General features: G+C 43.6%; 1 protein-coding gene across 1 annotated transcript in view; it reads right to left on the bottom strand.

The window, feature by feature from the left end:
• Nucleotides 1–17,058, bottom strand: part of GAREM1 (GRB2 associated regulator of MAPK1 subtype 1) — a 442,505-nt gene that overhangs the window by 140,838 nt on the left and 284,609 nt on the right. Inside the window, exon 3 of the mRNA XM_085605691.1 lies at nucleotides 16,613–16,743. Coding sequence (XP_085461817.1) covers nucleotides 16,613–16,743 — 131 coding nt within the window. The remainder of the gene's footprint in view (nucleotides 1–16,612; nucleotides 16,744–17,058) is intronic.

Genomic DNA, 17,058 nt, shown 5'->3' with positions numbered 1-17,058 from the left:
GATTACAGCAGTGGCTTAGTAGTGTATATTTTGGTGTGTTCCTCTTCATAGTCTCTGAGGGTATTGTCACACACCCTGCACCTTGTTTTAGGTCTCTGTATCTTGTGAGTGCTTCCTGTGTGCCTCTGCCCAATTGGTTTGGGTAATGCCTTTGGTGCTGTTCTTCTCTTGAATGCCTTCTTTCATCTCATCTGGGTCAAGTTGTGAATCTTTCAGTCTTGATTGCTTTTTAGGTCTGTGGTGTGGTAGAGCTTAGTTTGCTCCCCGTCTCGTTTGTTTGGGGGGTAATCAATCTGGTTGACTACTGCTCCTGTTCAACTCTCACTTTTGTGAGATGTGCGTGTTGGTTGATCTGTGGTACGCTAATTGCTGTGCATGCACTCTTTTCGTCCTGCTACATTTCCTCAGTTGCAGCAGTGTTACTTCTGGGTGCATCTTGAATTGCCTGTAGTTTCATTGTGGATTGGGGCAGGAGCTTACTATCTGGCATACCCTCCCTCTGAAAAGACCAAATTACTTACCAGGAGTCTTCATTACTCCAGTTACACTTCCTCATCCCACTACTTACTGCCCACCTTCCCTGCAACTTGTCATAACCTCAATCCTGAGTGATCAGAGAAGACAAAGTTCTGTGGCCAATTCTTTTATGGTCCTCTTGTGAGGGTAGAAGCTGTGGGGGACTATGGAGAAGTACACAGACACTTTCTTTGCGTTAGCTGTGTCATGTGGAGACCGAGGGCAGGGGACTGGTTTCGCTGTGTAAGTGTTAGTTCAAGGAAGGGTAATCAGAGTGATGAAGATTGAATCCAATACCAAAGGTGCTGTGTGGGTGGGTCTATAATTGCAAACATCTTTAAGAGATGTATATTCTTGGTTGAAAATGTCCATTGAAGTGACTCTGCATTATGCTGCAGGCATTATTATAACCATTTTCTTGGGTCAGCTGAACCTAAGAAGTGAAAATGCTTCGCTGAGAATGTTCATGCACACACACTACTTTGTTTTCGGACACTAAAGTGATAATTGTCTGCAAAGACAGTGGTAAGATTCTATTATTTAGGATTGTCCCTTTCCCCCTCGCTTCAAAAATACTGGGTCAAAAACCATAAATTGGTTACATGTTCTAGAAGTCAATTAAACCGATGCAAATTCTTACTGAATCACCGACTTCCTATCAGTAATCTTTGTTTATGGGTATTCAAAGAGGTTATGCAAATGAGTAATGATTAAAGAATATTGTATTTCCAAAGGCCCAAAAGAGAACCTATTTCCATAGTAGACCTATTAAATCGTGAATCAAAATCAAGACGGCCAGGAGGGTGCTAGAGGGCACGCTGCGAGATTGCTGCTTCCTGAGGCTGCTCCGCAGGGCCGGGGACATTATCCAAATATAAAGCACTTTTGCGGGCAGTATGACAAAAAAAAACATTGCCCAATACGTTGGAATACTCACGCAGCAGCTGGGCGAGATTAAAACCGGCGGCTGAGGTCCCAGCGGTGAGAAAATTGATGGTGAGGGGGAGGCGTGGAGAGTCTACCCGGCGACCTTAAGATGGCGGTGGTATATGCATTTTGCAGACGGAGCGGGTGAGGATATCTGCGCTGCATACCTGCTCACTATACGGCCAGAGACAGGCCGCACAACTGCAACGTACCGGCACTCATGACTGCCGCTAGTTGAGAGCTGGGCACCCCCTGTGAACCGCCCATCCACACAGAAGACAACGAGATACAGCATCTCACAAAATGGCGGATCCGGGCCGCGGAGGGGCTTCCCGTGCATTGCACCTGTGATCTATGAGGGCAGACAACATGGCCTGCGGCGTGATACCGCTACTGATAAGGCAAGTGATCAAAACTCCTTGAGGAGTGCCCTGTGATGTAATATACTGCTGCCGCGCATCTTGTCACCCGCGTACCTACAGCGTGGAACACCATAATAGGCACCGACTCAGGGGTCATATACACCGAGGCTCTCCAGCTACTGCTTGGTTGCCCTGAGATATATATGTGAACTCATCGCCTGCATTGCCAACACAGCCCGATATAACAAAGCTGAATGTTGCTGGTGCGTGTGCTTTGGAAGCGCGCACATGTCAGACTAGCTGACGGCTGCGGCGGACGGCATCGTGGGCTGGGGGTAACTGCATCCAACGCTGGCCGGCATCTATCGTTCCTCTATCCTGTTTCCGTAACCCCAAGTGATACACCGTGAAAAAATATCGGCGACCTCAGCAGGGGTCCTACAGAGGGATCCTATTGACACCTGTGAGAGGGGGGTGGACCACTGACCAAACTAGGCAACTTGAGGGGCACTGAGGTGTGACACACACATCCCGCCCTACCTCCAGACCGTCTCTAACTGGCAGCATATGCCTGATGAGAAGGACATACATATCAATGCTGTAAATACCTGAGGATTGTCCAGCCATTCCACATATTAGCGGCCTATCATTGCACCAATGATGCAATAAGGATTACGTGACTTCCTCCGGAATCTGGTGCGGTTGATTATTCTGCCTCTGAGCTACAGCATCGCAACAAAGCTACTGCCCATTACACCATAGATCCAACTACACGGTGTAAGTGTACATAGATCTTTGACACCAAATATTCCTCCTCTCCTACTGATATAATGGGAAAGTCAGATAAACAGCAACCGAAACTATACGCTACACTACACTACATGCAACCCTAAAGGCGCAACCGCACATTCGGACACTGAATTAGAAACAGAGCAAAAAACAAGCAAAGCCATGGAAACCACCCTCCAAGCTATACAGCAAAGCCTCCAGGCTATTAATGGGAAGTTGGACTCACTCACCCAAAGAGTGGATAATATATCCGCTAAATTGGATAAGAAAGGTGAGCGTCTTGACGCAGCAGAAGACGGCATAACTGCAGTAGAAGATGAATCACACAGTACGACACGTAAATGCGCAGACATGGAGAAGATTCTGGAGGTCATAAGAAAACAAGGCCGAAGATTTGGAGGCGAGGTCACGCCGCAACATCGTTCGTATTGTGGGAATTCCAGAGAGCACAAACACGGGAAGGATGGAAACGTACGTGGAAGATAGTCCATACACAAGGTAGTGGTGGATAATGAGTCGCACAATCACATGAGCGATTTGAATCAGATAATGGGGCAGTTCAATACAATAGGTATATCCAACTGTGAGACACTCTATAAGGAAGGTGCTAATCGAGGTCAGGTATCCCACTACCAAGGATATCGATTAAACAGGTCACACATGGCCCGTAATAGAAGCAAAAAGGAAGACCCCGGCACTCTTCAACTAATTTATAAACAATACACATTCGTTAGAAATTAATCACATACGCAGTATGTTCCAAGTCATAGAGAGAAGAACCAATTCACATGAGGAATATCAGGAAACAAACAAATGTATGCTGTGAGTTTAGTTTAATGATTTTTAAACACAAAGCACTTCATCTAGCATATTGCATCATATATCGAACAAAACATCGGACAGAGAAGAATATCTTCTTCGTTAGTATGTATGTCCCAAATCTTGCAGTTCTTGTAAATGCTAAGGTTTGACACGTAGAGTATTCTCTCTGAAACAGCCAACGCGCGTTTCGTCACCACCGTGACTTCCTCAAGGCTGTAAGGTAATGGTAAAACAAACATTGAAGTGTCCTGAAATTAATGCCCAAGCTGCTGTAACAGCCCTTTATAAACGAATTTTTTAAAATTCAAATAATATTAAGAGCACTATACGTCATTGACAAAAAGACTGATTAAAAACGAGTCCTATATACACTGTCACCCTCAATATGTGAACCAAAAAGTGAATAAGAAAGACATGCAAAGAAAAGGAGTAATGTGAGAAGCATAGAACAAACTCCAGATTTAGAAGAAACAATCATACCACATAGTGACACAGTCAGACTGACTGGAAAAGTGTTCATGGCTACGCCAGAAAGATTGGAAACCGGTGAGAAAAAGAGGATCTATGAGTCCGTGTCCACTTCCTGAATAAGTTAAAGAAAGACGGCTCCAATTTAAAGGAACCAAGAAAGAAAAAGAGAATTGTAAATCAAATTCTTGTATATTGTTACATCACCTTCAGTTATGATGGTTGCATAAATGTTAGCAATGGCTATAGTAGGCCCGATCCCCTAGATATCTCCGAGGTCCCCAGAAAGTAACTCGATGAATCCAGATATTCACTATCTCTTAGGGTTGCAAAAATCGTAGCTGGAGAAGGAAAGAAAGCGCACCAGTCCTTGCAAGATTAGATAATTCTGTCGAGAACGCATTAATAATTATAGAGCTCAGGTCAGTGCATTCTACTGCCTATACCCATAACCGGACAGCCAGACATTCACCTTTGTTTAGCTTCAAGTATGAGGTAGAGCGTATTGTGTTGTAATGGGGCCGTTTAAAACCTCCAAAATCCTGTTGAGTATAGAGATCCAGTAAACCAAACGTGGTATAGTGCGGTTTGGCAAAGACTGCATATGAGACAGATAGAAAACACAATTGTAAAATAATTTCTAGACAATCATTTTAAAGATTGTCAGACCTAGTAGAACGTGAACACATCATATAAGTGTGACTTACGTACACATTAGAGATTAAGAACACAGGTTCTTAGATCCAGAAGTGATAGATGTCTCTTGTCATTTGAGCCAAGTTAAAATACATCTATGAAAAACAGAGAGTATGCACATTAAATGCATACAACGAGAAACTAATTTAATTAAAAGATGAATTTCCTCATATTCATATATCAATTTTGGAATAGCAAAAATGACTAAGTCTAGTAAAAGAGCACTTACGCAGTCACCAGCAAGCTACATAGGCTCTGCTATTCTTCAAATATCCCGTAAATTCTGCTAAGGAGCCATGATAAGGTCCTAAAGTATAGGGAAAATATGTCAAATTTTTTTTTATATATCACAGTCATTTATCTTACCTGTCCAAAGTTAGACTGATGTTAGCAAATTAGAGTCATTTGACAAATAGAGAAAATAGATATTACATCTTTGGCCAACCTTGGTGCTACGCTATCCAGTTAAAATGTTTTAAGGCAGAAGGTCTATGCTTGTGGGTATAGCTACTATTAATCGTCAACGCGGACCTCCCGTCACACACCACACTATCCACTACATTTGCCTTCAATCTTAGAATACTATCATTAAAAGTTTGAGCCATTTTTCAAACAAAGACAAAAGAGTGATACATCTTTTGCCACTCTTGTTGCTACGCAGACCATTTAAAACGTTTAGAGCAGAATATTTCTGCTAGCGAGTGTAGCAGCTGATTGTAAGTCAACGCGGACCTCCCGCCCCACGCCACACTACCCACTACAAATACCTTCGGTCTTGGAAAGTTGTCGTCCTAGGAATCCTCCGGTCCGTAGCCGTCCTGCATCAGGTAGTCCCGCCCGAGGTCTGGTTTATAAACCAATTCGGTCCCGGAAGTGTTCCTAGCTCTGTGCACGTACATTCAAAGACGGACTAAAGTTCGTCGGTGCGGGCGCCATGTTAGAGTAGGGGAATTAGAAAGAAATGAGATTCGTTTGTTAAGGTCACCACTGACCCGATATTTTACATCATGGGATGTCCCAAGAAGTGGTGAGAAAGAGAGGTGAAGTGTTCCTTACATTGTGCCGAGCGAACAAATACTTACATTAGAAGACGGGTTGTCGTTTTTTGGTACGGGCGCCATATTGGAATAAGGGAATTTAGAGAAATTCGTTTAGTAGTTGGTGAGCCATATATTAAGGTCACCACTGACCCGATATATAAATAGAGGAAATGAAAGAGATGTGGTGCATGAGATTGATAATAGCATAAACATATACGCTTTTAATGTCACTACATAAATGAAGTTTCAAAAGATAGAAAAGCGGAAGGAGAGGGGAGTGCACAAAGATTGGGAGGGGAGTGCAAATAGACCCCCATCCGCCTTGATTTAAGAGTTCAAAGGACCAGTCTATCGTTTTTGCATCTGTACATTTTCCGAAATAGCCATTAGAAGAGTGCTGTACACAAAGAGCAGGGCAGTCATTACAATCCATTTAGTAACGGTTTTGAGTAATTATGGTGGTCATCCAATACAACATGGCACATAACAAGTTCAGAGGGGGGCATAATCAGACCCCCATCCACCTTAATTTCAGAGTTCAATAGGCCATTCTGTCAATAAACATCTATACATTTTCTGGTAGGGCCATTTAGGGAATACTGTAGATGAGAAACAAAGCAATTATCACAGTTCATATAGTAACAGTATTGACTAATTCAAGGTAACTTCTCCAATGCCTATACAATTTTCTGGTAGGGCCGTTTAGGGAGTGCTATCAATGGAGAACAAAACAGTTGTCATAGTTCATGTAGTAACAGTATTGACTACTTCAAGGTAACCATCCAGTACATCACAGTACATGAGTGTGGGTGGGAGACTCAATTAATTGGGCAAACCCACCCACACCAGGCGTGTTCTACTTAAAAAACGCTAATGTCATCATTGCATATGGAATTATCTACATTTGGTCTCCGTTAGTGTATCAACATGGGCAAAAGACATCTTAGGCGCAATTCTACTGAAACATAATTGTACATCATGGGATCACATTGCACATCACAGTAACCCTCTTGATTTTGAACCCACAGTATAGAGACAGATTATAGTGTTCTTTCTTGAGCAGAGAGTCCATCTGTGACATTAGCTAGCGATACAAGTGATCACTCAGACAGGAAAACATGTAGTTCCTTATCAAAGTTTAGGCCCTGTTCTACCGCTCTTAATTTAATGATCCATTGTGTCTCCGTTCTCCGGACGTGGAAGACATGCTACGTGATGTATTTGGAACCAACAGTTTCTCCACGGTACTAATCATTGAGCGAGCTCATAGATCGCTGGCACCCAAACCTCCACCGGGCGCCCCGCCGCGACCCATAATCGCCCGGGTCCTCAATTACAGAGACCGCGACACAATCTTACGGATGGCTAGAGTGAAACAACAAATCACCTACCAAGGCAACAACCTGGCCTTTTACCCGGACTTCACAATGGCGGTTCAGACAGCACGCAAACATTTTAACCCTGCAAAAAAGAAGCTCCGGGAACTGGGCATCGAGTATGCGATGTTGTACCCAGCCAGACTGCGGGTGAACTGTGATGGGCGAGTGACAATACTGCAGACACCAAAGGCTGCGCAGGAATTCATAAAAAAGTCAGTCACCAAAGAGGTGGACCAGGACTATGATTAAGACACGAACAACTATGAAACCTTCCTCGAATTATCTCCACCAACAGCACTGCAGCGGATGCAGATGACACGGGAGACGAGCAAAAACAACAGCCCATGCTGTACAAACTCTGGACAATATATCGCATATCCCAACCGGGCCACGCTTATAAAACCACCCTGACGATCATGTATTGCACCTCTAGATCCTGGAACGGTGGTGGACCTCTCGAAATCACATCCTGTCAGCGGAGGCATACACCAATCTGGACGGCGGACGGAGCTGGGCGTGTGCTGGCCTCCACTGGCGGTAAGATGTAAAGCACACATCCATAAACCCAACCCCAATGTGAGGCACTACAATTAGACTTACAGATAAACTCAGCTCAGTAATTAGTCGCTAGCCCTTAGTCTCATAGCTGGTGACCTCCTGCTGGACAATACTATTGGACTTGTATGCTAGCTGGTAGTTGTAAGGTATATGCAAGAGATGCCGAAATAAGTCCTCATACCTCTGACGGAGGGGGACCTAGATGGACATATATAGTGTGTAATGTTTTACGAATTCCCCTACAGTCTAACTGGCACAATACAATGCAATGATATGGGATGTATAGGAGTCCATAAATATGAGCTACCCTGCATAACTACAAGAGGCTAGGTAAATGATATTTTTAGCAAACTGGGCACAATCCCTCTGTCAAAATGTGCACCCGAACTAATTACGTAATACCCGACCACATCCACTTCGTTGAATAGTGATACGCGCACTCGGCGGATCCCCCCAGGAGGGAGCTCCCCAACACAGTTCTAGTTATGTTGAAACTGTTGAAAGGGGTATGTCTTTGGCGTGATTGGGATGCCAAAGTGGGCGGGGGGGATGGGACTGGGGTTTGTTTTACAGACTACCATCTTTGAACTGCAATGCAGCCATTCAAGCTAGTGCTAACCATTCATCTATCACCATACATTTGATAGCTACAACACGTGCTCATGTTGTGTGCAGTAAACAAGACCACGCCACAAGCATAGCTCAAACCAACGACCATAGATAGATTACAACCAGCACATATTAATTTACTAACATGGAACGTCAGGGGGCTCAATAACCCGAAAAAGATACTCCAGATTTTTGCCTATCTAGACAGACTCCACGTAGATATAGCCCTCCTGCGGGAATCTCATCTGGCCCCTTCCCATAAATGTACTATAGGGAGCAGGTGGGCGGAAACGATACTGAGTTCCACATACTCTTCTTACTCTAGAGGCGTGATAATATTAGTGAAGAAGGGGACGCAATTTCACAGACAACACCATGTCGGACAACTTGGGTCGGTATATTATTATTACTGGACACATTACAGGGCAGCGCATAAGCTTAATAAATACATATTACGAATGTGGACGATCCAGAATTTTACAAATCAATTTGGCGTAAACTGGATCATTTACCTGAAATGGCCTAGTTATGGGGTGGAGATCTAAACCTCTCCTTACATGAACAGTTGGACAGGTCAGGCTCCTCCAGAGAACCACATAAACAAGCGATGAATGTGGTGCGAGACATTATGACCGAATCTAAGCTGGTAGATATCTGGAGGATGCATTATCCTCATCACATGGAGGCCACGCATTCCTCTGGGATCCACAATAGCTGGTCCCATATCGATTACTGGCTGGAGACAGAGGAGGTTGCCTCTTGGACATGAAGCATACGACACTTGCCCAAAACCCTTTCTGACCACAAGACAGTGCTTTTGACCATCGAACTTCCCCATTACACACCTCCACCATACATGTGACGATTCAATGCCAAAGCACTACTAGACTCCACATACACTGACACCATTGGACAGGCCATTACTACTTTACATTCAATCAGACATCCACCGACAATCCCACTTTACTGTGGGAAGCCTTTAAAGCTACCATACGAGGATTCTGTATTAGCACCAATGCTGGGATTCTAAAAGACATCTGTGCCCAACTCACCCAACGGGAGAACACATTAGGCGCTTTGGATCGTGAATACGAACACACACATACCATGACTATCCTAAGTGACATTAGAAAGGTTATGTCAGAATATCAGGAATTTGCAGATGATGAACTAAAATATATATCAAAACGTCAAACTACACGCACATATGGTGAAGGGGGCAGACCAGGTAGAGTATTGGCAAATAAAATCTGCTCAGGATATAAACCACAAATGGTTCTTTCAATAAAACATGATAGTGGCACACCCCGCTATGACACAACGAGCATACTACGGGCATTTATGGACTCATATGGCGATCTTTATGCATCACGAGATACTACCACACAGCCTGAGATTATGTCATATTTGGAAGATGTGGCGATAGCCTGGCTGTCGGATGCCCAGAGGGAGTATCTCTCACAACCAGTAACGGTAGAAGAAGTCTCTGAGGTGATCAAATCACTTCCCAATGGTAAGGCACTGGGCCCGGATGGCTTTACCAGCGAATTTTATAAAGCGTATATCGAACAGCTTGCACCCCACCTTGTGGAAATGTATGGGGACGCCCATAGCAAGTGGATTCTACCCCCCCACACTGAGAGAAGCCATGCTCATTGCCCTACTGAAACCCAATAAGGACCCTGAGCAGTGTGAATCATACAGGCCATTGTCTTTAATAAATACCGATACTAAAATCCTGGCCAAACTACTTGCAAAACGCCTACAACCACTAATGACCAACATCGTCCTTCCAGACCAATTGGGTTTTATACCCGGTCGATCAACTACTCACAACACTAAAACGTTGTTTGCACTATCCCACTATCTGGCCCCGGACACTCAAGCAGCTGCAGTCCTTTTAGATGCAGCAAAAGTATTCGACTTGATCGAATGGAAATATCAACTCCATATTGCAAAAAATGGGATTCCCCCCAATCTTCCTACAATGGATTCAAATATTAGATACAAAACCCACAGCGCGAATAAGAGTTTATAACTATGTATCCGACGCTATACCAATCGAAAGAGGCACATGACAGGGATGCCCCCTGTCCCCTTTACTTTTTGCAATAGCCCTGGAGCCACTGGCGTGCAAAATACGACAAGGGCATAAATATGCAGCTCTGCAATTTCCGCAAAGGCCAATCAATAGCTCATTATATGCAGACAATATGGTACTATATATACAAGACCCGGCTACGAATCTTTCCCCTCTACTAAGAGAATATATTCAATTCGGTCATCACTCCGGCCTCTAAATTAATTGGTCTAAATCCATCATTATCCCATTAACAGACACCACACAACCACATCCAGCAGAGGTTCCACTTGAATGGCAGACAGACCCAGTCAAATATCTTGGTATATAGTAACATCGCGATCCAGAAACAGTTATTCGCACAAACTACGGGACAGCAATTAGTAAGCTTGAAGAAAAGGTAGAGCGCTGGATACAACTACCCTTATCATTGGCAAACCGTCTGGCCATTGTCAAGATGGTCGTCCTGCCTAAACTACTTTACCTCTTTAATAATATCCCCATCACCCCGCCGAAAGCTGTATTCCAAAGACTGAATACTATGGTAACTAGGCTTATATGGGCGGGTAAACAAGCACGCATTGAGCTGCGTGCCCTTACATTACCGTTCTCCAAAGGAGGTTTTAAGGTCCCAGATTTTCTCCTCTATTATCTATGTGCTCAAGCACAATATGTGCATTATTGGTATCACCTCGTCCCCTACCTACCCCATATAGCAACTGAAGACGGGGATGCACATCCCATCCCACTAAATGCTATTATAACACACCGACGTGACTCACTTCACCCTCACGAAATTAACACCATCGATACTACTAATGCAGCTTGGCGGAGGATGGGGAAGCTGGCAAATAAACTGCCACTTTACGCACCAGCGCTGCCCTTACAATTTCACCCAGAGTTATCGGTCACCCAAGGAAAAAGTAGGAGCAGATCTATTATGACAAGTGGGTATAGATAAAATGGGAGACGTATGCTAACAGCACTTTTATAGGACCTAAAGAACTACTGTACATTAGCAATCAGACGTTACTTTTTCAGTTTACGTATCACATATTGCAGGGAACCACTAAGAAACTCTATCCCACCTATACCAACGAACCGCCACAACTAAACACCCTGTAAATGATTATAACCACACCGCACAATACTCATATGGTGACACGACTATATACACAACTTCAAGGCAACATTGATGACAATACACACAAAGCATTGGAGCGATGGAACAACACGCTTGATACTCACCTCACAGAGGAGGATTGGGCGATCTGCTGCATCATAACTAGTATGCTCACTCAGAATGGCAATCTGCGCCTTTTACACTATAAATACCTGCATCAAACATATCATACCCCTGCTCAACTATACAAATATGGGTTCCGCTCAGATGCACGGTGTCAACGGTGTGGTGCAGATAATGCCAATTTTATTCATCCTGCCTGGCACTGTACGTTAATTAGAACATACTGAACGGGGGTCGTGCAGCTACTGAGTGAAATGGTGGGAGCTTCTATTGATTGTATGATTTGAACATGTCTGTTGGGCCTAATCAATAATGTACGAGCTACCAAACGTAAATTTTGCATGATATCACTGCTTCTGGCTAAACGTAGAATTTCATTGTGCTGGGGTAGCAGGGACGCACCAAGAACCAAACAATGGATTAAGGATATGGCTTATTGTAGAGATACCCTAAAAACATATGAGGAAGAGCTACCCACAGGATCCAAACCAAGAGACTATTGGATGTATTTGGTTGACTATCTCCAAGCAAACCAAACTGTTTAACTGTAAATTGATGTATAAAACGAAATAGTATGGTTGATGGTAATGTTGACACTCTGCAATGTACTGTATGGTAAATCTATCTATCCTGTAGTCTGTATGTTGATTTTCTGTTTCGAACATTGTATGCCTTTAATAAAATGCTTATAAATAAAACTAAAAAAGATAAAAATCAAGACAGCCAGTCGTAGATCTGAGCTGAGCTGTCTGGCAGAATTTATCAACATTTCCAACACTGTGGCCTGCGTATAGTAACCCGATAGAGACATTACTTAGGCTTGTCTTCCCTAGATCTTCAGGGAGCCTTTATTAGGTGGAAACCATATCCTGCAAAGTTTTACCTCACTCTTTTGCATGCTCTCTCCTCGAGCCTTATGGCCAGCCCACTGGAGTGCAGGGGATATGGTCTTGTCCGCTGGATTTGCAACTACAACCACTTAACCCTGACTTATAGGTAAAAACAGTCCTCAAGTTACCAATGCAAAGACCAAGGGAGACTATAGGGAAAATAAGGCAACATCATCCACTTGTTTTATCTGCTTTTACTTATATCTACCCGAAGAGGATTATTTTTTTTTTTTTTAAATGTTTACTACACAATTTGTCTGACAGGCTTTCTTAATCCTGATCAGGTTACACCTGTCAATGAAACGCTAAAATGCATATTTTAACTTCAAAATAAGTGCTTCACATGCTAGTGAGCTCCTTATAGAGTCAGGGTTTGGCAGGACTCCAGAGTACTGTACCCTGGTCTTCACATTTCTGACAGATTTAATTACAGGCTGTTAAATCAGGTGGCTGGTGAGCATACTATTCTCTGCAAGAAAACGCTGTTGATTTCCGTGGCATAAAAACATTTTTCAGCTTTGAAATTCCGCAGCTGAAACAGGTGTTCCAATGCCAGTTTTTTTTTTCTCCCAATTGCAATGTTATGGTATGCTAGAAAGCAAAAACAATCAACAAGCTTCGGTTTCGAATGGCAGTGGTTTCCCACGCATCAATGCAGCCTCTGCGATCATTGTATGTCAATTAGGGGTGGGCGGAATTTGCGGAATTAACCTTCGCAAATTATCGCGAGAATGTTTAAAATTATCGCAAACAAGCAGAAATATCGCAAAGATGCGGAAGTTTTTTTCCGGCATGTTCGCGAGATTTTCTGCATGGTTGCGGGTCGCCAACTTACCCATGTGGTTGCTTGCGGGCGCGGCCATCTTGTTTTGAGTTGTTCTCGCGGTGCATGATCGCGAGAAGAAAGACGTGATCGCGCGACGCATGACGTCACTGCGGGCGCGAACTGTCGCGAGACAGCGCAAATGGCTAAAAACAATACAACATCTCATGGAGAACGCGACCGGATCAAGAAAACTTGTCGGCGAACGCAGGGATTCAGGTAAGGCGATCGCGCGCGCGCGAGAATGTATCATTTTACAGCGCGAGCAAGAAACAAATTATCGCCAAGCTGCGGAAACCGGAATTTTTGACATTTTCGCGCTCTCCGCGGAACGCAAAAATGTCAAATTATCGCAATTTCCGCGAACGGAACGAAATTTTTGCCCAGGCCTAATGTCAATGCATGTATCGCCTAGAAGCGATCCAGTTAAAACCTGCATCGGCTTGGTATAGCACTGATAAGCAGTTTATGCTTTTCTATCTATCCCATACCTTTAAAGGGAGGGGCAAGACCGCATAATACACCCTTCCCGCTACCAGGGCATATCATTTGGACCTTAGCCGCCTTCCAGATCTCACGTAGCCATGCTCATTTCTTGAGTTCAACAAGTCCAAAAAAAAAGGTCAGAATAATCCCATAGCATAATGTGGTGTCACTCCAATGGACAATTTCAACCAAAGCTATACATCTCTTAAAGATGTGTCCCAACATTGGAAAATCCACAGAACGCCCCTGGTTTGGATTCAGTGCATATTTCTCGCAGCGTCAGAAAAAACAAACATCTTTGTACTTGGCATGTACTCAATAGCTGACATGCCTGTCACACAACCTGCATCCCTGCTAAGAACAGGCTAATCTTGACCAAGCTAACCTAGCGCAACAGACTCCTTTAAGCTCTTCCCTCTAGTCTTTATAATTATGTTAACATAGCAGTCACAGTTACCACCAAACTGTGTTCATCCTTCCCAGATCCACATCCACCTTCTCTTAAATACATCTGGGAAGCTGGCTCACAGTGTACCTAGGTGATTATTCAAGATCTTTATTGGAGGATTAAAATGTGCCCATGGCCTAACCCACCCATTTTCTAACATAGAAGCCAGCCACCCTGGGTGCTAGCTCAACAAGGAAGGACTGAGGTATTTTGCCTGCATGGCACTTTCAACATGCAATCACTCACCCCTTCATCTAAATTCTCTTACCTTCCTGAGCACTTTTGAAATATCCCATGAACGCAACTTCCTTCAACTACGAGTGTTGCCATCTCCACAATCCTCGTGTTAAAGTCACATAAGCACACAGCATGATAATCACAATTTTTATTCAAATCAGGCCATCTTGGCCCGTGATTTCGAAGAGGATATTTTTGTGGAGTTGATTTTCCCAAGAGACATTTCATTTAAAGCTTTATAAGACCTTGTTTCAGGTGCGAGTGTAGTCTATTGCGTTTACTGGGTGTTTTGGAGGATTTGTATTCAAATTCAACAAAAGTGTCTGGGGTGTTCTGTATAATGCTCCTCAAGATTGCTACAATGCTATTATTCTTTGACGTGTTACCATGGATACCAACTTAATGAGGATTGAAACTTTTCGTAAGCAAATAATAAATCTTGGTTATCAGTGCTTTACATGGAAATACAGAAGTGCAGGTACTCACTATTTAGAGTACCAGTTTGCTCGCAAGAAGTGCCGGTGCTCGCCCGTTAAATGTATAGTAGTAGTGCTAAGAAGTGCAGGTACTCTCTCTCTCAAATTAAAGAAGTGCATGTACTCGGTACCGTAACGTAGCTGTCCATTTGAAACACTGATGGTAATAACCGCCCAAGTCAGGTCTTTGGGCTTCTCTCTGACTCCAAAATTAGCATAACGGCTGCACAGAAAGCAGACCTACTAACAATGCTAGAAAACATCAGGGTTGGCTCTCTTTAAGCATCATGCGATGGCAGTGGAAGTTCCCCTTCAATATGAAATCTACTTTTTTTCAAGTCATTCAACATGAGTGTCAGTAGGAGCACGTCCACGGGTTTAGGCTGGACAGAACTCGGAGGCAAGTCTCAGGGCTACTATCAGACAGTGGGAAGAGATTTGCCTGACACAGCAACAACAACCCTTCTTCCCAGTTAAATGTATTCAATTTATATGTATGTATATTGTCCACATACAACTGTGAATTACAAATATGCTGATTTGTTTTTTGTAAGAGGCATATACCTACCGGCTTTGACTGAAAAACAAAGCCAGCCAACGCCATGCTACTAAAGATACTGAGAAACAAGGAAACCCACTCTGGAAACAGATTTTTTTTAATGCACCATCCGTAGTCAGAAGATACCTTTCGCTGAGCTAATGAACCCCAACCATAAAAACATACATTTTTCAACACAATTGAAATGTACAGCTTGCTAGACTGCTGAATGAAACAAGACTTGAGGCAAACACACAATATATTGGGTACTGTAAGAACCAAAAATAGCATGCTTAAAGATGCTAAACTTTGTAGCTATAATCCTTATAAAAAGGCTACGTTAACTGGTGTATTTATATCTTGCATACAGTACAATGGGATGGCACTCACCACTAGTTGGCAACAGTGTATAGAATAAATACATAAAATATTGATTAATCCATGCAGTTGTGCTCAAGATGGAGTACCCTAAAGGTGATACAGTTTTCAATGTGGGTACTAAGAGCGATCCTGTTCCACTGGTTGCCCATTTTTTGAAAATGTGTGTGTTGGTTATTTTTTTTTTAGAACATTTCCTACACCCTAAGGTTGTGTCAAAAGGACGAGGGGTTTCAGGAGAGGGTAAGAGGAGAGCAGAGGATTAGACAGGGGAATACAACAGCCCACCAAATAGAGTGACAGTTAGTTGCGGTGGAAGGCGTTAGAAGCTTGTGTTGTGGTTCAGCAGTGGGGAGAGCAAGAGATTGTAGAAGGCAGCAAGAGAGCGAAGGAGGCAGAAGGGAAATTAATATCTATTTTTGCTTTCACAGATGGCCCAAAAACTGACAGCATCACTGTGCACCATAAAACACAAGGCTTGCCTTGCATGAGCGAATAACTAATTATGGCAGTGAATAATGCGTTTATAGCGGAAATGACAAGAACAAGAGATCGAGCTGGACATGCCTTTAGTCATTACTGAAAAATTCGCAATTTCAGTATGTATCTAATCCCCATAAAACAAAAAACAAAACATGCACCAAACGTGTTCACATAGTGGCATGAGAACGAACCAAAAGAGGTCCTAATTCGTTCACGTAAGTGCTTTGGAATTTGGAAAAAGCGAGCCCGGCTGCCTCGCTCGCGACAGCCCCCTCCTCCCACACACATTTCTGCTCCACACGGACGCCTCGCCGCGTAATCACCGGGAGACGGCCGATAAATATTTGCTCTTCGCGACTACCTTGACGTTGAACGTGATGTTCTCCATGACGTGAACCCGCTCCGGAAACGCCTTGGCCACTTCCTCCACGCTGTTGAAATACTGCACTGGCTCCTTAATGTCCCGGTCCTGCTCCAGCAGCTTGAACTGCCCTGAAAACAAGAAAAGGACAGTGAGAGCTCTGACGAGCAGGGCAGCGCGCGCGCCAGCGTCTCTGCCACGGACCTGCCGCGTTTATGAACTGTTCACGCGACCGTGCATGCTTCTGTCACAAGTGTAGAGCCAGCAGGGCCACAAAAAAGAGTTCTGTTTGTTAATTATTTATTTCACCTTCTAGATACACTACTTAGTTAATTCGTGCTACGCTTCGTTTCTAGTTATACAGTAAAACGATTTCCCAAACAAAGAAATGGCCTATTCTTTAATTATTCCAAGGTGATAATTACCAGTTAGACCTTTTAAAAAAG

This window comes from Triturus cristatus, chromosome 5_1 (genome assembly GCF_964204655.1).
Source record: "Triturus cristatus chromosome 5_1, aTriCri1.1, whole genome shotgun sequence".
Taxonomy (NCBI): Eukaryota; Metazoa; Chordata; class Amphibia; order Caudata; family Salamandridae; genus Triturus; species Triturus cristatus.
Note: the sequence above shows the minus strand (reverse complement) of the source record. Positions and strands in the feature narration are given on the sequence as shown.